Source organism: Leopardus geoffroyi, chromosome D1 (genome assembly GCF_018350155.1).
Source record: "Leopardus geoffroyi isolate Oge1 chromosome D1, O.geoffroyi_Oge1_pat1.0, whole genome shotgun sequence".
NCBI classification, from domain to species: Eukaryota; Metazoa; Chordata; class Mammalia; order Carnivora; family Felidae; genus Leopardus; species Leopardus geoffroyi.
In genome coordinates, this window is record NC_059329.1 from 89947636 (window position 1) to 89973071 (window position 25436).

The following is a 25436-nucleotide window of genomic DNA, read 5'->3' on the forward strand; positions in this document are numbered from 1 at the left end:
AGTGTCTGAGTCCCAGGGTCTTTCTGTCCTGTGGATGTGTGGGGAGGGGCGGGTAAGGGGGGCTGTCAGAGACACTTCTAGGAGGCTGATCAGAAATGAGCTTCCTTTTCACAAGGCTAAAGGTAAAGAACTTGCACAGAAATGAAGGCATTTTTTTGGAAGAAAAACCTCAGCGTTTGCCGAGGGCCCAAAGGGTGGAAGCAGGTAGAGGCCCTGAAGAGTAAAACCTGCCTCTTTGGGCAAAGGTGATGTCCCTCATGCCCAGCAAGATGGAAGGTGATCTAGAATGGATTCTCCTTTGTTTCTGTTCAAGCCTTTAAACTTTGATTCTCGCATCATCCCCCTTTCCCCCCATATTTTTTTTCTTTATCACTCACCCCCTCCCCCATTTCTTAGGAGTTGGCCCTTGGATATCACCTTTCCTTGGATGATGCCTTTATCAAAGTATCCTTTATAAACTGGAAACTAGTCAGTTCTAGCATGTCTGTTCCCACATCTGGTTTTCATCCCAGGGACTCTGATCCACTGTCAGGAAGTTTTTTCTCCAAGCGGTGAAAAGCCTCTGGAAGCTAACTTATCTGACCCACATTTATTTATTATCTTTTTCGAGCTTATCCTCTCAAACTTCGTCTATAGAAAAATCAGATGGGAATGTCTTGGTTTCCTACTTACGGGTTCTCTGGAATTTTCATTCCAATATATATACATACACACATACCTTCATGCACATATGTTTGTGCATTACAAATAGCTAAAATTAATAACCTGGAAAAAAACCCCTTAGGTTATAAGATAATGTCATAATCCCAAACTTGCTAACTTTTTCCCTTTCATTCTTAAAAATATTTTAAAGGGCAGGGCACCTGGGTGGCTCAGTTGGTTAAGCGTCTGACCTCGGCTCTGGGCATGATGTCATGGTCTGTGAGTTCGAGCCCCTCGTCGGGCTCTGTGCTGACAGCTTGGAGCCTAGAGACCGCTTCGGATTCTGTGTCTTCCACTCTGTCTCTGCCCCTCCCCTGCTCATGTGCGCGCGCATGCTCTCTCTCTCTCACTCAAAAATAAGTGAACATTAAAAAAAAATTTCTTAAATATTTTAAAGGGCAAGGACAGGCACTTAGAATCCCCTTACTGTTTATAGTGCCCTTTTTCCTGAAAGCCCCAAAAATATTGTAGACTTGGCTGTTCAGTTCCCTCAGGGCTTTTTGGGAGTAAGGGGGATACTTACGTGCTTACAGAGCCTCATAATATTCTTGTGAGTCCGTAAAAATTTTCTTCCTAAAACCCAAATCTGACAAGTCACTTGCCTGGCTGGCTCGCGGGGTGGGTAGGTGTCTAGGTGCCCCCTGCCTCTACCACAGATCGTCTCCTGCCACATCCGTGTTCCACACGCCCTACTCTCTCCCAGGCTCTGTGCGGATGGGCTCAGCCCTGCCACCACTCAGCTTTCATTCGTGTCAGTCATTTTTCCTGGAAGCCCTTCCCTCTCCACTTCCGCTAACGCATCCCTACTCACCTCCTAGACGACTGACATGGCCGTCGTTTGTGCTGTGTTCCCTGGGGCAGAATGGGACAGGAAGTGCTTGAAAATAATAGTCATAAATAATAACTAATAATAGCTAATGCTGTAATTATACTGTATGATACTCTAACACTGTATAGGATACTGTTGTGGTGTAATGTTAAATAATAATGGCTAAGGTGTAATATATGTAACGATAGCTAAGACAGTATCAACTGTCATAGCTAATACCGTGTTCCAGAAAAAGACGAAGCAACTATTGTGTTGTGTCCTTTTTTTAATTTTTTATTTTTATTTTTATTTAAAAAAAAATTTTTTTTAACGTTTATTCATTTTTGAGACAGAGAGAGACAGAGCATGAACAGGGAAGGAGCAGAGAGAGAGGGAGACACAGAATCTGAAACAGGCTCCAGGCTCTGAGCTGTCAGCACAGAGCCCGACATGGGGCTCGAACTCACGGACCGTGAGATCATGACCTGAGCTGAAGTCGGACGATCAACAGACCAAGCCACCCAGGTGCCCCGTATTGTGTCCTTTAATCCCCGCGGCAACCCAACGAGGTAGATGCTGTTAATGTTGCCATTTCCTGATGAGGAAATGGAGGCACAGAGAGGTGAAATAAGTTGCCATAAACCATGTGTCCAGTAAGTGGTGGAACCAGTGTTTGGACCCTGGCAGGCTGACCTCTAACCCTACTGTTGAAAGACAAATGTTTATACAGCTTATGTAGCACTTACCACATCTCATGGCAACGATCTGTTTATTGTCCTTTGTTTTCTTCTTTTTCTTCTCCCCCTCCTCCTCCTCCTCCTCCTCCTCCTCCTCCTCCTCCTTCTCCTTCTTCTCCAGGTGCTCCTTAGCTAGAGGCATCTTGCTCCCAGAAGTTATCTTTGAATGTTTGATTCTCTTTGCAACCCCACTTGGTCCAACGTGTGGCATAGAGAGTCTGAGAATTAACGTTAATGCAAAGAATAACTGAAAGAGGAAGGCCTTAGTCGAAACATAACATCGGCTTCCACCTCATTTTTCTCCGGGCCATCCATATATGGGAAGAACAGTTTGTAGACCCGTGGACCATGTTAGGGAGGAGAAGACATGATCAGATCCCTACTAGATGTCAAGTATTACAGTGTTTTTTCTACATGCAAAATCTCATGTTATTTTCCAGCAGCTGATGAGGTCTGTTCTATCTGTACGCCCCTTTTACAGATGAGGACGTTGAAGCCAGTGGAGGTTAAGTGACTTGTCCTTGGTCTCTGGGATTATGTGTCAGAATTGGGGATAGAAGCCCAGAAGCTTCTGAACCCTAATCCCTTCTGACCTCTTAGCCCCAAAGCTTCATAACCTCCTGTATTCTCTTGAAAGAGGTGATTCGAAAGAATTTTCTGACAGTCTTCTGTTGAAGCTGTTGCAGCTCGATGCCTTCTTTCTGTATTTATGTTCCAGTGAGCAGGTGGTCTTTTGCTCTCTCTACTCCCGAGTGTTTATCTTTGAAGCAGCCAATATAGTATTTTAGGAAGAAATAATACATTGCAATATCTGATCAATAAAACTTGGAGTCTGCCGTGGAAACTTGGAGTCATCTCCAGTAGTCATGCGGCATTGAACTACTGTAACAGGCAGAACGCCTTTTGTTGTTGTTGTTTTTGTTGTTGCTTGTTTTGGTTTGGTTTCGCTCAGGTAATAGTGGATGTGCAGACTTGAATTCCAGGCACGGATTTGGCTTTCTGGGGAGTGTGTCCTCTGCATCAGGACCACCATGAAGCACCTGTTTGTTCCCCTCTCCCAGACTTCTTAGAGAACCCAGGCATGTTGTTTTTTAAAAAAGCCTGTTACTTTTTATAAGGCTCTTTTTGCTTCCTTGCTTCCAACCATGAAGTCATGTTTGACTTTTCAGAGGAACCACAGTTTGACATTTTACAAAGCAAACCAGGGGACTGAATATAGTAGCAATTTTGGGTCCATTACTTTTTGCGAAATTTTTAGCCAGTGATGGCTGCACGTGGGCGTTCACTCTGGGGGAGGGGGCGGTGTGCATGTTGATTCAAATTATATGAATTTTATAATCTGACTTTTTTTCTGATTCATACTTTGGTGTAGATAATGCTCATGTTTTTAGCGTGAGCTGAATTGCAGCTGGCTCATGGCACATTTCTTATGAGAAATAGGGTTTTAATTCTCTTTTGTTTTAATTTTTTAATGTTTGTTTTTGAGAGAGAGATAGAGAGAGAGAGAGTAGGAGCAGGGGAGGAACAGAGAGAGAGAGAGGAAGACACAGAATCCAAAGCAGGCTCCAGGTTCCAAGCTGTCAGCCCAGAGCCCAATGCGGGGCTTGAACTCACGAACTGTGAGATCATGACCTGAGCCGAAATCAGACATCCAACCAACTGAGTCACCCAGGTGCCCCATGGGTTTTAATTCTTTTTAGTTAAAACATACTGGGTACTTTTTCCTGACCTGAGAAGGAATTTCGTATTGACCCCCTTTCAGTTCTCCCAGTACCACATTGTTTCTGCCTCTTGGCCTTTGCACATGCTGTTCCTCCTTCCTGGAACAGTCCCACCAGCACTGAAATTTTATCTGTGGCAGAGCTGTCTCCAGTGTATCTTCACTCTCTGCAGGTATGACACAGAGTTTGTGAATGAATGTTAGTGTGAGTGAATAAGTGTGTAAGGCCTAAGACTGTCTACACATTGCATTCGTTTCTACTTTAGCTATGTGCGAAGTGGTTTTGCTGAGGCCTGCTTTCTTCTGAGCAGCCTTTTCTGACGTCAACCTCTGCCTCTTTGAGATTGGGTGACCTCTAGCTCCCCCATCAGGGCACTCATGGCACTGCATGCAGAAGCTCACTTCCTTGTCTGTGTCCTTCCTCCGCTCCCAGTTAGGGAGTACTGTTGGATCACCACAGAACTGACCCAGTGCCTGACGGATAGCAGGATGCTCAGGAATATTTTATTTGCTAAGAGGGAGCAGCAAACATGTTTTGGCCTCTTTATCCCTATTTTGTATTATGCACAGGTAGCGTAAATCCTTAAAAAGTAGACAGAACTTAAGGGGGTTTAAAGTTCTAAAACGGCCTTTTTGCCGGGACAGCAACCATTGGAATATGAGCCCACAGCTTTTACGTGTAAAGCAGAGTTATTTTGTGTCTTGCACATGAACATGGAGGAAGAGAGAGCCTGTTGAAATGGAGAAAGATCATAAAGAGGCCCATGGTTTTCTTGTGGGTGCTCTTTTCATGATAACTACGCTGTCTGGGATGCAAGTGCTAGATTTGACCAGGGTGGTGGCCGGACTAGGCCCACAGTGGCCCCATAGCCAGAATTCCTGCAGTGGCTGCTGGTCTGTGCAGTGGCAACAGCAGGAAGAAAGGACTGAGGAGGTCATTTATTCTCGGGGCATAGGACACAGGTAGAGTCTGTCCAGTAGGGTGTTTGCATGAGAGTGTCCATTGGAATCCTCTGTGCTTAATACAAATGCAGACCTCCTAGGAGAGAGGCCCCGGAATTGGCATCTTCACCAGCACCCCTCTCCAGGGATCCCTCTGCGGGGGGATCACTGACCCCCTTCTTTGTTAAACACTGCCTTATGGGACATGACGTTCTGGAGAAATGTGAATTTCTGGAGAAATGGGATATGACTGGCAAGGAGGACCGTCTTTGGAGTGAGAACCTACCCTTTGTCGGGCCCTTAGAGGGGACAGTGCTGCCTAGGAAAGTTAGCGCAAGGAGCATCTCCTGAAAGGAGGGACACTTTGCATTAGCCCGTGATTCGTGTAACCCAGGGAGACCAATTCCAGCAAAGATTGATGGTCTGCACCCGGTGCAAATTTAAAAGATAAAAAGAAGAGTCATGGTTTCCTTGACTGGATAGGAATGTCCCCTTCTCTGCAAAATAATGAAATACACAGATGTTAAAATGAGGAGAGACAGAGATAAATGGAGAATAATGGAGCACCGGCAGCTGTGAAGGGCCCGCTTAACATAAACACAGAGGAACCGTGGGGTGTTCGCAGCCTGTGTGCTTCGAGGAATATCATTGCCAGCCGGGGAGAATCAGCCTATCCTGGGCTGGAGGCTTTTCCTGTAGCCATCTGTGGCCAGAAGACAGTACCAGGAGGCCTTCGATGATCAAAAGGATGCCCAAATGTGAAATATGCATATCCTTTGACCTACTGGTTGTACCTTGAGGAGATATTGTACAAGTGGGGAAAATAGTATATGCATCTGTATGTGCGTTGTTTATTGAAAACACCCCAAATATCCATCAGCAATGGGACTTATGGGTACAGAGATGCAGTAAAATTACCTTTAGCCATTAAAAGTGATTGTGTGCGCCTATAGTTATCAACATGAAAATGTCAATATATTAGTAAGTGACAAAAGCAACTTTAGAATAACGTAGTATTTTATGGATGCATTTAAACAAAACTGCATGCTCAGATTTCTATGTATTCATTTAGTAATTATTGAGTAACCTGTGTGCTAGCACTTTTCTGGGCATTGGAGATACAACAGTGAACAAAACAGTGGGCCTTGGAAGTGAAGTGCCTGGGACCCACAGCATTGACATCATCTGGGAGCATTAGGAATGCAGAATCCTAGGCTCCACTTGAGACCTGCTGCATTTTAATAAGGTCCTAAGGCTACCATTTGCACACAATAGTTTCTGAGACCTTGCTTTTTGGAGCGCTGTTTACCAAAACGGCCACTGTGGCTTTTCCTGGGCAACAGCAGTTTGGGGCAGTTTTTACATTTACCATGTACATTTCTCTGTAGTTTGAATTTTTCACGGTGAGCTGTGTCATGAGGATGGTAATTTTCCGGAAGAGCTTAAGGCTCCTGCTTCTGGTTCTTTGGGCTTTCACGGGCACACACTGGCAGGATCCCGGAGCAAGAATTGGAGGCAGGCAGGGGCAGTGAAGGTAGCAGCTGTTGCTTATTTGGCCCCCTACAGACGTGTTGGAAGAGAGACCCCAGATATTCGTGTTTATAGCTGGAGCTGTTGCCACAGCCTGAGAGATGCCGCAGGTCCGATGAGCCGATTTCCTGGCTGTTGTGGCTGAACAGAGAGGCTGTGTCGTTGCAGCTCCTGTCTGACTCTTCTGTGGGATCACTACCCAGGGAGGGTCTGGGCCAGGAGCTGTAGACAGCAGGCCCACGCTGCAGCACTGGCATCCTCCAGGACCAGCGGGTAGCCCTGAGCCCTTTCTGGACAGATGGGAGGCCCGGCCTGAAGCCTGATGCAGAGCATTTCTCTCCAAGGCGTGGAAAGTTCTGGCCATGTGGAACTTTCAGTCTCATAGGAGCTCTCCTGAATGTGATCCCTGATGTGGGGTTTGGCAGGGTGTGGGTGTGAAGCACCCTGCCCGAAGCACATCATAGTTGAAAGAGGCTAGACTCAGGGACTGAGAACTGGATTCTCGGCCAGTCAGATCCTAAATAGCTGTGTGACTTCGGGCGCGTCTCCAATCGCCTATCCTCAGGCCTCCGTTTTCTCCCCTGTTGAAAGTGAGAATTCGTTACTGAGCAAGCTGTGTGAACCACCTGCCGTGCTCCAGATGTTGTGCATAGAAAGGTCAGGTCTTTGCTGTGAGGGCCGCACAGCCTGACCACACCAAATGTCTCCTGGTTCCCCTCTAGTTCTGACGTAATCCCCCAATACTGGTCTGTCCTGCATTTGGGAGGCGAAAGCAGTTTTTGCTTAAGACTGTAGTGAGTAGGGATTATTGCGGGTTTGTTTATGTCCTTGCTGGTAAACTTAACAAGTTGGCAACCATTTCAGTCTTTTACCCATGCCTATCTCCCTTAAAAAAAAAAAAATTACTTTTTTGTGTTTTATTTTCCTGACCCGTGAAAATCAGAACCGTGACAACCTGGCTGTAAGGAGGGAGGGGACACAGATCAGGAAATTAACCAGCCCCAGGAGAGCCCCAGTTTCTTGTCCTTCTGCTGGTGAAAGCTGCCACCTTGCAAAGTTCATGGGGCAGGTACTCAAAAAATCGTGAATTCAGGTATGCAGTGGCGTGGAGTCCCCCTGTCCCCCTTTGTCAGGGCGATTTGAGACACAGTCAGGCTTCCATCTTCTGCCCGGGGCTGCCGAGTTTCACGCTGAAATCTCCCTGTCGTGGAAATGGGGGCTGGGGGAGGACAATGCAGACTTGGTCCAGCAGCCCCCCCAGCCCGCCAAGTGGGTCGTGCAAGCAGGGAGCAGCCGACAGCTGCTGTCAGCGGCTGGCTTCTCTCTGAGGCTCAGCCAGGCGCTTGGCCGGCCGCCTGTGATCCGCCTCGCCAGTTGCCTTAGCAGGCGCCCGATGGCGCAGACGTAAATCATAACAGGACGGGCTCCCTCTGACAGAGACCGCGACTGAGCATCGCTGACAAGGCAGCAGGTCTCATTACTAATCCTTGAAAAGGGTTCAGGGGCCGGGCCAAAGAGCTGGTTAATTGAACGATAGCTAATTCATTTATAATTATTCATATTCTTTTTCTTTGTCTCATAAAGTCTGGTCCTTTGGAGCTGGACTGGGGCTTAGAAATATCTGAAGAGGCAGAAGAGCAGACGAGTCAAGAGGAAGGTTTGAGCCTTGACTCTGCTTATTAGCAGTGGCAAGCTCCCTCACTTCCGGACCTCAGTTTTCCTATCTGTGAAATGGGTTTCTGTGAGGAGTAAATGAGGGGAGATTCGTAAAATGTAGAGCATCCTGCTTAGCCCGTGGTAAACATTCAGCCAGTTGGGGGTCATTACCCAATCCCACTCTCTCTTTTACAGGCCCGTTTGTGTAGTTGGCAAGTATTTATCACCCGGTGTCGGCGCTGTGTAGCGTAGCTCTGTCTAAGTGGTGAATGAAAGTATTTGAACGACCATGTATTCATCATTCGCACAGCACAGCACAGAGCCGTCGACGTCCTTTCCTAGGAGGGAAAAGAAAGAGAAGCAGAGTGAGGGCTAGAGAGACCGAGGGTGGGAGTTTCTGGGTAGACGGTAGAGTGGTTCAAGACACCTAAATGAATGGAGGGCCACACGACCCTGGGAGAAAGGCAGTGCAGGTAGCAGGAGAGGCAGGGTCCCCCCCCTGGGGTGGGACTGAGCGCGGCAGCTCCCGCAGGAGCGAGGAAGCCTGTGTAGCCGGGCAGGGAGAGTGGGTGCATGTGAATTAGAGATGTCTCCAGAGCTGCCTGATGCTGTGATAGGGGCTTTAGGCTTAAGATGCTGGGAGGGCAGTGATGTTGTGAACAGAGGTTTACAAGGAAGCATCTCTCAGATGTCAAACCCTATAAACAGCCTTTCTTCCTCTGATCCCTCAAAGGGTGACCAGAGGAAGGCCAGCTGAGACTCTTAATGTGGGCATCCATTGCTGGGTCTTGCCTGGAACGGTTGTTACTGGGGTGTTTGCTAAATGGTGACTTTTTGCTTCCTACATCCTCCAGTGTAATAGTTGGAAATCTTCTATAAGGAAAAACTTCCCTTCTTCCCCATTTACTTATTTATCCAATGATGTACGATACTGGTACGGACTCACAGATATTTATTATGTTCTCTGGATTACAGTCCGGTACTGTCATCGTTTTGTTGCTCAAAGTGTTGTAGCTTTGGCCATTGGGCAGCTCCTTCGGGGTGACCCCTGTGTCCTTCTGACATGTGCCCGTCATGTTTTGAGTGCTTCTTGACTTTCTGACAACACAAGACCCTCCACGTTCTTCTTGAATTTCCTGCTGGAATCAAATGCTTCTCCAAGGATCCCTGGTTCCCTTTACTGGATAATGGTATTTAGAAATCAGAATCTGGTGCTGGGCGTGCTCATTTGTGTATAGCTTCTAGTCTTTCTTGGCCGAAGGAACTAGGAAATAAATGTCTGTATGTATACTAACTCATGCACACACACAGATCATGATTTCTCTTTCTCTCTCTTATCTGTGTCTCTCTCTCTCTCTCTCTCTCTCTCTCTCTTCTCTGTCTTTACAAACCTTGAGTTCATACTGATGCCTCCTCCTCTAGTCCAAAGCCTCGGGGATCATTTAGCCTTTCCGCTTTCCTTATTTTTAACTTCTTCCTCGGAGAGTGAGGAACCTCGCTGTTATTATCTGCAGTATATTTACTCATTTGTTCAATCTGAGTACACACAAAGGTAGTTTCAGAACGGCTAATCCATACCCCGGCGACAAATAAAAGTAGAGTGCCGTATGTGTGTACAATTCTCTTTTTCTTTAGCCTCGTAGAATGCAGTCCAAGTAACGGTTTCCTGAGTTAGGTGGGTTCTGCTCTTCCCCACACCCTTCAGGTTGGTGGGCTTACTCACCTACAGTCCAGATGCGTTCACTTTGCCGTTTCTGTTCCATTTTGAGCCTCTCCACGCATGCACACGTGGATGATTTTAATTGTTTACCCTTTGGCTATGTGAAGTATTAGGGTTCTTTTTAAGTGTTTATTTATTTATTTTTGAAAGAGAGAGCAGGGGAGGGGCAGAGAGAGAGAGAGAGAGAGGCAGACAGAGAATCCCAAGCAGGTTCCACGCTGTCAGCACAGAGCCCAGTGCTGGGCCTGATCTCACGAGCCGTGAGATCATGACCTGAGCCGAAATCAAGAGTCAGACGCTTAAGCAACTGAGCCACCCAGGCACCTGAGATAGGGTTCTAAGAGTCAGAGCTGTACAGACTCCGAGAAATGTGACCCTTCTCGTTTTGGCTGCCTCATTCCAACCCTTTCCCACCCACCCCTCGTGGGTAAGCAGTCTCTCCAGTTTCTGCTGTGTCCTTCCCGTGTCTCGTATGTACAGATGAACCATTCCAGGTACATTTTCTTATGTCCCTTTCTTTTGCTGTAGAGATTTTAAAATACTGTAGATAACTCTTTTGTAGTCTGCTTTCTCCCCCACTTAACAGTGTATCCTGGAGATCATTTCATACCAGTTCATAGAGATCTTCCATAATGAGCTTTTTTACCTTTGGCAATCAGAATAAAATTAGCAGCCCAAGTGGTTTTAAAATTCTATAATTAAAGATGGTGAATAGCGTAAGCATTACCATTAATTGAGCACCTACTATACCATGGTCTGTGCTAAGCATTTTACATAGATTATCTCATCGAATACTTCCTAGAGCCCTGTGAGGTAGATGTTACCTCCGACTTACAGGTGAGGCAGCTGAGACTCAGTAATATGAAGAAACTTGCCCCAGTTCACAAGACAGGAGAGCCACGATTCAAACCCAGGACGCTGTCTCATCAAGTTTGTGCTTTTGAAGAGCACACCAGCACCATTGCAGAAGTTCCTAGTTGAAACAAAGCAATGTGGGTTTTTAAAACCTAGGCACGTCCCAGGCCTTAAAACCCTGTTGATTGTGGATCGTGCCGCCAAAGTTGGCATGTTACTGATGGCAGGAACGGGAAGGTAATTTACTGGCTGTTTGTTCCCAAGAAATCGCCCTTCCTTCCTGAGGACCCTGGCTCCTGCCTCTAAGGCAGGAGATGGGAGGGATGCTAGTCGGAGCCAGCTACCTGGGATGTGGCAATAGATTCGATTTTGCACCTCGTAATCACAAGCCGGAGCAGCCGGCACCATTAACGGGAAAGTACATTACCCCACAGGGCTGTTTGGTTAGCAGGCCACTCCATCAAGCGTGAGTTACAGCAGCTTCCGTTAAAACTGTTTGTACAGCAGGAGTGGAAGAAGAATTTCTCTGAGCAGGAGTCTGGCCTCTGTTGTGAGAAGTGACAGACTGGCAGAGAGGTAACACTGTTGAGTTGGTTGAGAGCTTGGCTTCTGGAATCTGAGTGCCGGGGTGCTCACCGCAGGGTCAGATTTTCTAGCTGTGTGGCCTTGAGTCGGTCACTTCACCACCCAAAGCACAACTCCGAAATGGGGATAAGAACCATCCCCATCTATGTCTGCGGTCCCCGAGATCGCCCCCGGGCTCAGTGATTTGCTAGGAGGATTCAGTGAGCTCAGCGAATAGTCGTATGATTTATTATGGTGGAAGGATACCTAGCAAAACTAGCAAAGGGAAGAATCACGTGGAGTGAAGTCCAGGGGAATCCAAGTTCAGACCTCCAGTCCTCTCCCTGTGGAGTCACACAGGGTGCACTTAGCTCCCCAGCAACCAATTGTGACAACATGTGTGTATTGTTTTCCACTGGGGGAGCTCATTACAGACTCAGTGCCTGGGGATTTTTCTAGGGGCTGGTTACGCAGGCACCATCTGCCCAGCGTGCACCAAAATCCCAGACTCCCAGAAGAAAAGCAGGTGTTCGGCATAAACTGCACTGTCTGCATCAATAGTTCAGGCACAGTGAGCCATTCTTACCGGAGAGAATGGTGGGAACCCTCCCGAAACCCCAGTTCGCAGACACCAGCTGAGCAAGGGCAGCCTTGCAAGCCAGCAAGCCTTACTCAGGGGTAGCCGTCTTAGGCCCGTGGCGTTAATTCTCTTCTGCACACCATGCCGTTGGGTGCTGGCCGGGGGGATTAAATGACATCATCCGTGTATAGCCCTGGCCACGCTGTCTAGCATGGGAAACATTTAATCAGTGTAGACAATTACTCCGACAGGAAATGAATTTTGAATGCTTCCTTAGCACCTTAAGAGCAGGCTCAGTCTATCACCCCCTCTGCTTACCCATTCATTGCTTTGTTCAGCACGTGCTGATTGAGCCCTGCTGGTGTAGGGGCCGTGTAAACACAGCAGGATTGGCCTCGCCCTTACGCAAGGATGGTGCGTGCGGGCCGCCGATCTGGCTGGGCACTGGAGGTGGGGGGTGGTGGTAAGAAACCTTTGGGGACTTCAAGGTACACGGGAAGGACCCCTCTGCGCACTCAGAGTTGGTGGGATGGGCGTGCGGTGGCCAGAAATCTTCACCTCCTGATGACCTGCTGTTTGTCTTTTGTTTCCTCCTATAGCCAAGGCCAAGTCGAAATGCGGCCCGACGTTCTTCCCTTGTGCCAGCGGCATCCACTGCATCATTGGCCGCTTCCAGTGCAATGGCTTCGAGGACTGTCCCGACGGCAGTGATGAGGAGAACTGTAGTAAGTGCCGGGAGGGCCCATGTCGCCGTGCCTTGTTCCTTTCGTGGGCCGGGGCCTCCATCAGGGCCACTCTTCTCCGTGTTCCTCGCTGCCATAGGCCCAGGTGCCTTCTGCCGCCCCCCACATCCTGTTCCTTACTGCTTCTTTCTTGCTCAAATGCGTGAATGCTCAGCTGCCATTTATTGGGGTCTCTACTAAACACTTGGGTCTCGGACATACTTCAGTACAATAGCTCTGCAGGTGCAGGCGTGTGATCCTCATTAACAAGTGAGGAATCTGAAGCGTAGGGACATCCGTGAGCTCGTCTAGCATCTTACAGGTCATAAATGGCAGAGCTGATTCCCTGCTCCTTCAGACCCTCAGCTGACTTACTCTTGCACTCAGCACCCCGCGTTCGTGTGCCTGCTCTCCTTCCTAGTTTGAGTTGTTTCTAAAAAGGTGTATATGTATATGTCATAAGAATATATTTTTGAGGGGCGCCTGGGTGGCTCAGTCAGTTAGGCAATCTGACTTCGGCTCAGGTTATGATCTTGCAGTTTGTGGGTTCAAACCCTGCATCGGGCTCTGTGCTGACAGCTCAGAGCCTGGAGCCTGCTTCGGATTCTGTGTCTCCCTCTCTCTCCCTGCGTCTCCCCTGCTCATGCTCTGTCTCTCTGTTTCTCTCTCTCTCTCTCAAAAATAAATGTTAAAAAGATTAAAAAAAAGAATATGTATATATACCCATACATATATATACGTATATGTATATGTATGTTGCTATATATATGTATACATATGTATGTGTATATACATACCAAATACTGTAGAAAGCTAAAGTTCTCCTTGTCTTGTGACTGCCTTGATTCCTTTTCCTTGCTGTGTGACATTCCAAGGTATCACCACACAGACAGACACACACCCCTTCTCGTGCTCTCTGCCCCACCTTGCCTCTTAGCAGTCCTGGTGTTGAACTTCATACTCCATGGCCTGGACGCACGCATTCCCTTCCTGGCCAGAGTCTCTGTGTCCAGAACCATTTCACGTAGCAGCTTCAGTGACCTTCAGGCATCTCTTCCCCACCTTTCATACTGTGCCGGCTCTCCCAGCAAGTAGCTTTGGAACTTGCAAAATACAGAAAATATAAAGTGGAAAATGAGATTTGCCCAGAATGACACTTAATATGTGGGCTTTCTTGTGCCAGTCCTTCCTCCCCCTCTCTTCCTCCCTCTCTCTTTTTGCCCCTCTCTTTCTCCTTCCCTCTTTCTCTCTGTGTATATCAATGTATGCGTGTATATGTGTATGTACACATATATGTTATTCGTGAGGATTGTCGTTGCTATGAATGTAATTGTTATATATGTTACGAATTTATTTCGAAACACGGGTTTTAATGACTTCAGTGATTGTTTTGGGAAACTGACTTCCCTTTACCCTGTTGGTTCTGTTTTAAGCCCTGGAGGAGGGGGTGACCATTCATGCCTTCCCAGGGCCTAGTCATTGACACCCCCTCCCAGTGAGGACGCAGGAAGTATATAATTCTCCCGTGTGCCTTCTCCTGTTGCTTTTTTTCATCTTCTGGATCTCAAATGGCAAAAATGTGACATAGCGGCTAGATTGTCGAATGATTAGTCGAGTAGCAGAAACCCACCGTAGCAGGGGGATACAGGTCACTAACAAGGTAGCAGCCTGATTGAGTGAAATGACTCTGGAGCTGGAAAGTCTGGTTCCAGGTTTCTGATCCGCCCTCATTAGGCATGGGTTGGCTGTGCTACGTAATGTTGCACGGTGGTTTCCTCATCTCATGAAAGGGGAGTGCGAAGAGCCTGCTTCCTGGGTTGTTGTGACAATTAGACCAGGTCGTATCTGAAAAGTGCTTAGTGTGGTGGCTGGCAAGGAGTAATTGATTTTGAAAACCCATAGTGACTTAAAACTGTGAGCTGTTAAGAGGAAGACCATATATACTAGCATTTCACCTTTGGCTTAGGACGTCCAAGGACGTACTTGTTGTATTTTCATTGAGTTCTTTAGAGTTTCAACTTGATCTTAGCTTCTTCCTACTGTCCATGGGGAATTTACATGCATGTATATATATGTCTGTATTTATGTATATAATTTATTTATATACACCCATATATACATACGAGAGAATAATTGAATGGCAATAAAAAGCAAGTGTGATACGTTCTAGTACATACATTCTAAATGACTGTGCCATTCTGCATACTCCCTGCCATATTAAAGACCTTGTATGATTTAAATGTTTGGATATTGGTCTTTAATTGTCTAAATGAGTTAATTCTATCCATTCCAAATTAGATCATTGGGGATTAAGCCAGCATTTTCCTCTGGCATATCTACCATCTAAAAATAATGGTTCTAATCCACTGTTTTTATAACTAGTAAATAAAAGAAGAGAATCAAGCATTTAGCCTCCTTTTTCTAGATGCATTGTACTTCTGAGTAATTAAATAGCCAACATAGGCAAGGTTTTTGTTTTTGTTTTTTTAATGAACTATAATGGGAAAAAGAATTAGAGTGTCTGTTTTGTAACCCTGATGAAGACGTGCATCTTCAGTGGTTCCTGAAACCATGAAATAAAAAATTGATGGGGAGCTTTATAAGGCATGGATCAAGCTAAAAACCCTTGAAACCAGCTGTCAGTCTTTTCGCAGACAGACCTGAATCAATATTGTGCCACCTCAAGTAGAACGTAGAAACCCTGTCACTCTGTATATCTCTTTATGTTCTGGTCGTCGGTACAGCAACAGAACATCCGAAACCCTAAAAGGCCGTGGCTTAATTTTTGCTTTAGACTCTCAGATGCATTTTAAAGAACTTCAGAGGGGAGGAGCAATCTGTTATTAAAGTTACCCAGAGATTTGCCGTTTTGGTTGCTCTTTCTTCATTCCTGATGTTCCTGGTCTCCTCTGGTAGCGTTTCCCTTCTGTCTGAAGCACTTCCTTCAGCAATTCTTTTAAAGCAGGTCTGCTGGCAACCCATTCTCTTAGTTTTCCTGCATCTGACCATGTCTCGATTTCACCTTCACTCCTGAAGGATATTTTTACTGCATATAGAATTCTGGGTTGACAGCTCTGTTTTTAAGCACTTTAAAACTGTCGTGCCACTTCCTCTGGCTTCTGTGGTTTCCGATGAGAAATTTGCAGCCATTCAAATTGTTTCCCCGTAGAAAATGCATCATTTTTCTGGCCGCTTTGAAAAGTTTTTTTTTTCTCCCAGCCTAGCTTCAGCAGCTAGATTATAGCGTGTGTGTGTGGGTGTGTGGCTATGTGGATTTCTTTGAGTATATTCTGCATAGGGTTCTGTTTGAATGTGCAAGCCTTTGTCTTTTGCTATACTCAGTACATTTTCAGGTATTCTTTCTTCAAATCATTTTCAAGTACTGTACCTTCTCCTTATGGGATTCTGATAACAACTTTGGATCTTTTGTGATCATCCCACGGGTCCCTGAGGCTCTGTTCAGTTTCTAGTCAACCTTTTTCCTTTCATTGTTCAGGTTAGATCATGTCTGTTAGTCTTTTGTCAAGTTTACTTTCTCTTCTGTCATCTCTAGTCTGAGCCCACACGGTGTGTTTCTTTGTTTCTTCGTCACTGTATTTTTCAGTTCTAAAGTTTCTTTTTGGTTCCTTCTGGGTTCTTTGCTGAGACTTTCTATTTTCCATTTGTTTCAAGAGTGTATGTGATTGCTTGTTAGAGTCTTTCTGTAAGAGCTGCTCTGAAGCCTTTGTCACATAATTCCAACATCTGTCTTATCTTGGCGTCGATGTCTGTTGATTATCTTTTCCCATGAGAATTGAGATTTTCCTGATTGCTTTCACAAGGCAAGTTAATTTTGGATTATATTCTGGATATTTTGGTGGTTATGTACGACCTTCTGGGTTTTGTGTCAGTCCTGCAGAGAATGCTTATATTTTTGTTTTAGTAAGCAAATGACCCTGTTGGGTCAGGCCACAGATTCCTAACAGCCCCTCTGTGGGCTGCCGTTGTCATAGTTTTCAGACTGTTTTTTGCACTGCTGTTTGGATGTGTGGTGCATGGGCACCTCCTGTGTGGTCTGTCTGAGACGTGGGCAGTAGTTGGTGAGTTTGGTTCTCAAAGTCTTGGGTGTGCTGATTAGGACCAGATCCATGCTTGTGCAGACTGGGGACAGCCTAGAAGTTCATAAATAACTTTATAGGGTTGCTTTTCCAAGTTCCTCCCTGCCCACCACTGTCTTTCCGATACTTTGTAGTTTTCCTGGGACTCTGCCGGGGGAATGAGGGAATAGTAAATTTACCACTATTTCAGTGATAGATTGAATTTTGTTCTTCTTCCCCAGTTGGTCTACTCCAGTTTACTTTCCAGAATCTAAAAATAGCTGTACCATGTATTTGGCTAGGTTTTTCTTGCAGCTGCACGCAGTGGCAGAGACAGGGCGGGTGTGATTACCGCATCTGACCTGGAATTGGAACCTCCCGCAAATCAGTCTTAGGATCACAAGGAAAGAGACAACCAGATGTTATTTGCCTTCTGATATGACCCAACAGGAACACACATCATCACTGTGAGGTGTTTCTGCCAAAACTTCCAACCTGAGCCTGATTGATTGAGCCTGTGAATCTGCCGTAGTCAATTTGGGCTGTAGTAACAGAAGGCCATGGACTGGGTGACTTAAACTTACTTCTCATAGTCCTGGAAGTCCAAGATCCAGGCTACCATCGTGGCTGGGTTCTTGGTGTGGGCCCTCCTCTTACTGATGTCCTCACTTGGCCTTCCCTGGTGAGGAAGGCAGAAGAGAAAGTAAACTTTCTTCTTTCACACATAGAGAAATCCCTTGGCCCCTCATCTCGTAACGGCCCTGATCCCATCCTGAGAGTGCCACCTTCATGACCTCATTTTACCCTAATCTCCTACCAAAGGCTCCACTCCAAGACCATCCCGTTTATTAGGGGTTAGGGTTTTAACATGTGAACTCTGGGAGACACAACATGACGTCTGTAACACTAACCATTTGTTTATAGGAAATTCAGGGACAGGGGAACATGTTAGCGACTCCATGGGGAGACATACTGCCAGATCCAGAATATGAGAGATTCTTCAGGACTCCATTGCATCCATTAATAAATTCTAAGAAAAATTAGAAGAAGAGGGAATCTACAGACTGAAGGGGAGAATGAGTGACAAATCAGTCAAATGCAACATACAGATCTCATTTCAGTCCTGACTCCAACAAGCCAACTGTAAAAAAAAAAAAAAAAGTGGGGGCACCTGGGTGACTCAGTCAGTTAAGCCCCCGGCTCTTGATTTTGGCTCAGGTCATGATCTCACGGTTTGTGAGATCAAGCCCCGCATTGGGCTCAGCTCTGACAGCGTGGAGCCTGCTTGAGATTCTCTCTCTCCCTCTCTCTGTCCCTCCCCTGCTTGCTCTCTGTTGGTGTCTCTCAAATTAAATGAATAAACATTTGAAAAAAAAATAACCCCCAAAATTGAGGTAACTGGGAAAATGAATTGTGGTTGAATATTTAATGATGTTAAGGCAATCCAGTTAGTTTTTTAAAGTGTGAGAATGAAAAAAAAAAAAAAAGTGAAGTGTGAGAATGATAATCTGTTTATTATTTTATTTTATTTTTATTTATTTATTTTTTTTTGTTTTTGTTTTTTCAACGTTTATTTATTTTTTGGGGGGACAGAGAGAGACAGAGCATGAACGGGGGAGGGGCAGAGAGAGAGGGAGACACAGAATCAGAAACAGGCTCCAGGCTCTGAGCCATCAGCCCAGAGCCTGACGCGGGGCTCGAACTCACGGACCGCGAGATCGTGACCTGGCTGAAGTCGGACGCTTAACCGACTGCGCCACCCAGGCGCCCCTGTTTATTTTAAAAAATACTTACATATAAAGATGTATCTATGTGTATACATATATAATATCTAATAGCATATTAAACATAGTAATAAGTATAATAATAATTAGAAATATATAAAGATGAAATCTCATGAGGGTAGTGGATGTGGGTAGGGTTGAAATGAAACTGTCAGTGAGTTGATAATTTTTAAAGCCAGATGATTGGAACATGGGGATTCATTATGCCAGTCTCTATTTTTGTACATTTGGCATATAATAAAACAGTAAAAATAATAAAAGCTGAAGGAGAGGTTTCGTTGGATTATGTCTTGACTTTGCATCGATAACTAAAGAATCATAAATTTTTTTAATGTTTATTTAGTTTTGAGAGAGAGAGAAACAGAGCACGAGTGGGGGAGGGGCAGAGAGAGAAGGAGACACAGAATCCAAAGCAGGCTCCAGGCTCTGAGCTGTCAGCACAGAGCCCAACACGGGGCTCAAACTCACGAATCTTGAGATCACGACCTGAGCCAAAGTGAGACGCTTAACCGACTGAGCCACCCAGGCACCCCTGGAGAATTGTAATTTTAAAGAACTTTGTTTTTACAGATGTGTTTTCCCACTTTTTGCATTCATTTGACTCAGGAGCGAGGATAAGCAAGAATCAGGATTTCCTCTTAGAGGCTCGCAATGCTGAGATTTTACTCTTTTGCCTTTTGTCCTTTCTCCCTTGGCTGTGTTCAGACCTCTCCCTTCTTCCCTGTGCTCAGACATTCTTGGCTGGAGCTCGGCTGGCCACATGGCCCTGACCTGGGTCCCATTCAGTGAAGACAGAGACTTCTGCCCAGAACCAAGATGGCAGAGTTGCCTGGGTGACCACATGGAACACTGATTCACGCTAAGGACCTTATGCTATTGGTTTCACTGTACTTGTGCCCAGAAACACCACCAGGTCCCAGACTGTGTTTCTTCCACTGATGACAAGTTCTTGCCTGTCCCCCCAAGCAGCCAAATGGTTTTGCCGGTGTCTCTGTGGTTTTTGTTCACAGAGCCCCTTGGTGCTGGCATGTTCCCAAAACTCTGGTCACGTCAGCCAGATTCGATTCTGTATTTCTTCTTCACTCCTCTGCCAGTGGCAGTGGCCTCAAGGAGTTGGGCCCGCATCAGATGGGCAGCAGGAGGACCCTTTCGCCCATTGCTCCAAAGCCCCCTCATCAAGGTTTCCTTTAAGACTCCTTCCTGTGTGACCTGCTTCCTTACGGAACCATCCCTGGTTTGCCAGGGCTGGGCCGGGTCATTCTCCTGTGTGTTCACATACCGTCCTGGGCCTCCTCCGAACAAACGCCACCTAAATAGAGAGACCTGCCTTGAGCACCCTATTAAAACATAACCCCCGGGGCGCCTGGGTGGCGCAGTCGGTTAAGCGTCCGACTTCAGCCAGGTCACGATCTCGCGGTCTGTGAGTTCGAGCCCCGCGTTGGGGTCTGGGCTGATGGCTCAGAGCCTGGAGCCTGTTTCTGATTCTGTGTCTCCCTCTCTCTCTGCCCCTCCCCCGTTCATGCTCTGTCTCACTCTGTCCCAAAAATAAATAAACGTTGAAAAAAAAACAAAAAAACAAAAAAACAAAAAAAAAAAACATAACCCCCTTCCTCGCCAGTCTTCCACTCTGTTTCCTTCTCTGCTTCACTCTTCTCAGTGCCACCTTGTGTTCACGTTGTCTTCCCTGCTTGTGACCTCGTGAGATGGTATATTGGCAGGTTCACAGCTGTGTCCCCAGTGCCAGGCATGCAGTTGGGCTCGGCCTTAGCACGAGTAAATATATGTGGAACGAATCACGCTCGTCATGCTTTATCTTCATTGCCTCTTGCCTTTCCTGTCTCCCCACTAGAATGTCAGCTCTGGAAGAACACAGACTGGGATTTCTTTTATCCCCTGTGCCTAGTGGAGTGCTTTATTTGAAGGAAGTAGTCAGTCATAAATGTCTGTTGACAAATGGGCCAAGCAACTAACTAACCAAACAAAGGGTTAAAGAAGGAAGACAGGCAGTCAGGATATATTCCTAACATATGGATGTCTTGAACCTCTTCTGCAGTCTCAGATGTATACCCGGAGAGCATATTTAGGCCACACATTGTTCATTAGCCCCCAGCTCCTGCCTTCTTTCAGATTCTCTTCTTTCCACAATTTCTATGCCAGACCTGTGCACGATGCCGCAAAGGATATAGACCTGGGTCACATACAGGACCCTGGCATTGTTGAGATCGTACTCGAGCAAGGGAGACAGTAATGCTCACATCCAGATGATTAGAACATGGGGTTGGCAGTTGGGAGTGCTGTGGGAAGCTGTGATGGGAAGGTTATTTCCCTCTGGGCTCATCAGTGGGAGCTGTTGAAGGACGCGGATCTAGGAGAATGAATACCATTAAAAAGTTAGCACTACAGTTTCAGGCTTAGAGCCCAGGCAGAGGCTGGGAGGCGTGCAAACTACAGGACATAGAAGCCACTTGGTTGACAATTGCTGAACACTTACATGCATGTGGCACATTTCTATGTGCTTTAATGTGTCTAATCTCATTTTAGGTTGGTAATATTACTCCCTTTTTATAGACAAGGAGACAGGTACAGAGAAGTTGAATAGCTTGCCCAAGGTCACCCAGTAAGTGGTACAGTCAGTATCTCAACCCACACAGGATAAATCCAGGACCCAAACTCTTAACCACTATATTGGTAGGTGTAGTTACGTGTAATGTGCGTAATGTTAATTATAACAAGCATCTATTGAATGCCTCTGCGGGCCACATGCTATTCTCAGTTATTTGCGTGTATTATCTCAATTATAACAAAATCTTATTATAAAGGCACAATTTGCTTTGAAGGTAGGTTCCAGCCAAACGTGAGGCTTGAACTCACAACCTTGATACGAAGACCTGAGCTGAGATCAAGAGTCAGACGCTTAACTGACCAAGCCTCCCAGGTGCCCCAATAATGGCAGTATTTTTATCCCGCATTTTATTTTTTTATTTTTATTTTTTCAACGTTTATTTATTTTTGGGACAGAGAGAGACAGAGCATGAACGGGGGAGGGGCAGAGAGAGAGGGAGACACAGAACCAGAAGCAGGCTCCAGGCTCCGAGCCATCAGCCCAGAGCCCGACGCGGGGCTCGAACTCACGGACCGCGAGATCGTGACCCGGCCGAAGTCGGATGCCCAACCGACCGCGCCACCCAGGCGCCCCTATCCCGCATTTTACAGATGAGGAAAATGAGGCTGAGAGAAGTCAGATGATTTTCCTAACATGATGTACTAGTGAGTGGGAAAGCTGAAATATGAACCCGGGTGGACTTCACACTCAGTTCTAACCATAACGGCAAAGTGTATGCTTGGCCTGGTAGGCTGCGGCAGATCAAGAAAAGTTAAGAATTGGGGGTTGTATTTTATACCCAGTCAGGAGCAGTGGGTATTGAGCCAAGTGCACGCAAGGTGCGGAGAGGGAGAAGGTCAGACGTGGCTGGAGCCTGAGGAACTGGGACATGGTGGTCCTTTAATAGGAGTGGAATCACAGGAAGGGGGCGGGGGAGGTCGTCCATTTCAGACACGCAGAGTTTGAGGAGAGGGGATGTTCAGGCAGAAGTGTCCACAGGGCGTCAGGAATGAGGTTTAGTGCAGGAGGAAAAGTCTGGGGAGCCATCCCCGCAAAGGCAGTGGTTGGGGCAGTGAAATTGGGTGTTGGACAGGAGCTAGGCACGTCCGGGAAGCCTTTCTAGGGAGGAGGAAACAAACTACCTCAGCAAATTCTGCCGCTGGCACCTGGTGGACTCCAGAGGGGTTTTGGAAATTCAAATCCTCTGAGTCCTTAGAGACTGAAAAAAAGGCAAGTGGAATGAAGGACTCTTGGCCTCCTGCCTCGGGCCCCACATAATGACCTCTTGCCCTCCTGCCGACTCAGAAGAGGTTCTAGCTGCAGAACATGGCTGTGCATGGGCCCCAGTGGCTTGGTGGGCAGAGGACTGCGGGAGAGGCCTTGCAGAGCAGACTTGGAGAGGAAGGCAGGAACTCGCAGCTGGCCGCACACCGGCTACCTCTTTGAAGGTCGGCGGCAAGCGTTTTCCAGGCCACAAAAAGGGTAGTGCTTGTTAATGGGACAGATGATTTGCACAGAGGCCTGGGGCCAGGCGCCCTGCATCCTGGAACAGAGGAAGTCCCAGGGCAGTTCCATCTCCCCCAGCTGCCTGGTTTCCAGAGAAATGGGGCTGGAAAGACAAGATTTCCCTGGGGGCCGTGAGGTTGGGATGCCTGGTGAAGAGGGGAAGAGAAACCGCCACAGGATGGGGAACAGATGGGAAGTGAGGGCGCTGGTGATGAGGGGTTTCTCATTGACGTGCTTTATGAAGAACCCTTTGAGGTAGAAGAGGGGCTGACTTCACAGACTTTAAATGGATTAAAGGCGACATTTCCTACATCCTGCTAGAGACGGATTGCTTCATTTCCTGTCTCGAAGCCGGTCAGTTGCTTTTGGGCAACCGCAGTGGGCCTCGGGTCCTTCTCCTTCAGATGTGGTTGAAGTAAACGCTGCCAGTTTAATTAACCACTGAGCTTAACCTTAACTCATTCCTCTCTCTCTCTCTCTCTCTCTCTCTCTCTCTCTGGCAGGGAAAGACAAGTTCTCTTTCCTGACTATTGTGGGCTCGGAAACATCCTGAGATCCCTGTTTGTTGTGCTGATAATAATAACTGAGGAGTTTTTGAGTCTGCTGTTGAGTTTTTGAAATCGACTCTCCAGACCACTTTTTCCATCCTTGCTGAGATAAATAGTGTTCCTCTTTCTAGTTACCTAAGTAAAGTAATACATTTTCTGGTGACTGGTAAACCTGACCAAGGACAAAGAAAACATAGATTTGGAGCACATTAAATATTGCTAGAAAATACTGAGACGTAACATCCTAAAGAACAGAGTATTTCCTGCTCGGCTGATGAGCTGTGCATTGAGCAGTTACTGTTTCAGGGTCCCGTGGAAGGCTCTACGGGACCACAGGGACCCGTAAGACTCTTTCCTGCCCACCCAGAGCCTACGGGGCTGGTCCACCGCAGTCCCATGTACACTCACCCCGAGCTTTGGCTGAGCCTGGTAGGTAGCTGCGGAGGCCCTGGAAGAGATACCGTGAAACTCGAGCTGTCTGGGGTCTTAGGGGAGATTTGCTCCTCTGGTTAAGTGAGTCTGACTAATAACTGAACATCTTTATACTTTTGAGGACCCTGGTTGCCAGGGATCCCTCTGAGATGCGTTGCATCCTGGCGTAATCGGTGTTTACCTTCGTTGGTGACAGTGCAGGGCCATTCTTAGAAACGTTAATTTTTAGACCAGGCTGTAATATAGGGTTGCCTTTGGCTCCTTTTGGAACTTTCTGGTCTCTTTTGAAACTATCTTAGGCTGCTCTGCTTTTGGAATTCTTAAGGCAGCTTTTTATAGCTTTTCTGTCTCCTGCCATCGACGTCTGCTTTTATTTCTTGCTGGCAGTTTGTCTGTAGAGTGGCAGTCAGCAGCCCCTCTCCCTCCTCATTTGCTGTGCCCTTGGGAATGGGAACCCACACCTTGTTGGAATTCACATAAATGGAGAATCCATAGACCCTGAGGGAGGTGAAGGCTTGAGGGCCCTTTTGCGAGGAAGCTCCTGGCATTTGAAGGACACGGACATCGCAGCCTGTGTCTTGATGGTTCAAAGGCTTTTTTCTCTGGCTTGCCGCTGGCTTGGGGGAGTGTTCCGCGGGCTTCCTCTGCCTCTGTTTCTCTGCCCTGAGATTGGGTGGTGGGGAGGATACGCTGTTTTCTGAGGAGCCGCCGATGAGGAGGTACCCCAGGTATGGCTTTTTGCCAGTACGTACCTGTGTCTTCTGAGCAGCTGGGCACCTAAGCGCGAAAGATACTAAAACAGGTGTTTGTGGGCCAGAGAGAATTTCGTGAGGGAAGAGTGAAGGAAAAGGACAGCGAATGATCCCTGGGACATTTCTGCCAGAGTAGACACTTAACATGTTTTCGTGAAATCTTTCAAACATACTGAAAAGGAAAAGTGAGATTAAATGAACACCTGTGTCCCCAACGCCGTGTTTTAAAAATCCCATTATCTATTGTTGTTACCATATTATTATAACTATGTTAACTGTAGTTAATAATAATCTGTCATATTATTAATCCTATAATGGTATAACTAGGTTAACTATAGTTAATAAAACTATTGTATACTTGGAAGCTGCTGAGAGAGTAGATCTTTTTTCTTTTTTTAATCTTCATTTATTTTTGAGAGAGAGACAGAGTGTGAGCAGGGGAGGAGCTGAGGGGAGGGAGAATCAGAAGCAGGTTCCAGGCCCTGAGCTGTCAGCACAGAGCCCGACGCGGGGCCCGAACTCACGAACCGTGAGATCATGACCTGAGCCGAAGTCGGATGCTTAACCGACTGAGCCACCCGGGAGCCCCAAGTAGATCTTAAAAGTTCTCCTCGCAAGAAAAAAAATTCATAACTGTGTATGGCAATGTATGTTAACTAGACTTATTGTGGTGGTCATTTCACAATGCATGCAAATATCAAATCATTATTTTGTATACCTGAAACTAGCATAATATTATATGTCAGTTATGTCTCACTTAAAAAATCCTATTATTTCCGTTTTGACTTATTTGCTTCAGGTTTTTAAAATAAAAGGTTACCAGGCATCATTAGAAGTTTGCAGTATGTACTTGTTCCTGGATTCTGTCCTTCTCCCTTCTCTCCAGAGGCATCTACTGCCCTGAACTTACTTTTCTCCCTCACTGTCATATGTGTGAGATTTATCCATCTTGACTCTGGTTCTTTGATTTCTTTCTTTCTTTCTTTCTTTCTTTTTTTTTTTTTTTTGTTGTTGTTGTTGATTGATTTTTTTACTAGTCTTCATCAGGGGTTCGCAAACTATGGCCCCTAGGCCAAATATGCTCTACCACCTGTTTGTTTATTTTTTATTTTTTAAGTTTATTTATCTTTTGAGAGAGAGCGCGCACGAGTGAGCAGGGAGGAGCAGAGAGAGAGAGGGAGAGAGAGACTCCCAAGCAGG

General features: G+C 46.5%; 1 protein-coding gene across 5 annotated transcripts in view; it reads left to right on the forward strand.

Moving 5' to 3' along the window:
* Positions 1 to 25436, forward strand: part of LDLRAD3 (low density lipoprotein receptor class A domain containing 3) — a 245492-nt gene that overhangs the window by 101171 nt on the left and 118885 nt on the right. For 4 of the 5 annotated variants that reach the window (XM_045484985.1, XM_045484990.1, XM_045484987.1 and 1 more), the window contains one exon: positions 12414 to 12539. In XM_045484985.1, the coding sequence (XP_045340941.1) occupies positions 12414 to 12539 (126 nt within the window). Of the gene's footprint in view, positions 1 to 11970; positions 12229 to 12413; positions 12540 to 25436 lie in introns of those variants that run through there. The other variant, XM_045484986.1, reaches the window with a different exon arrangement.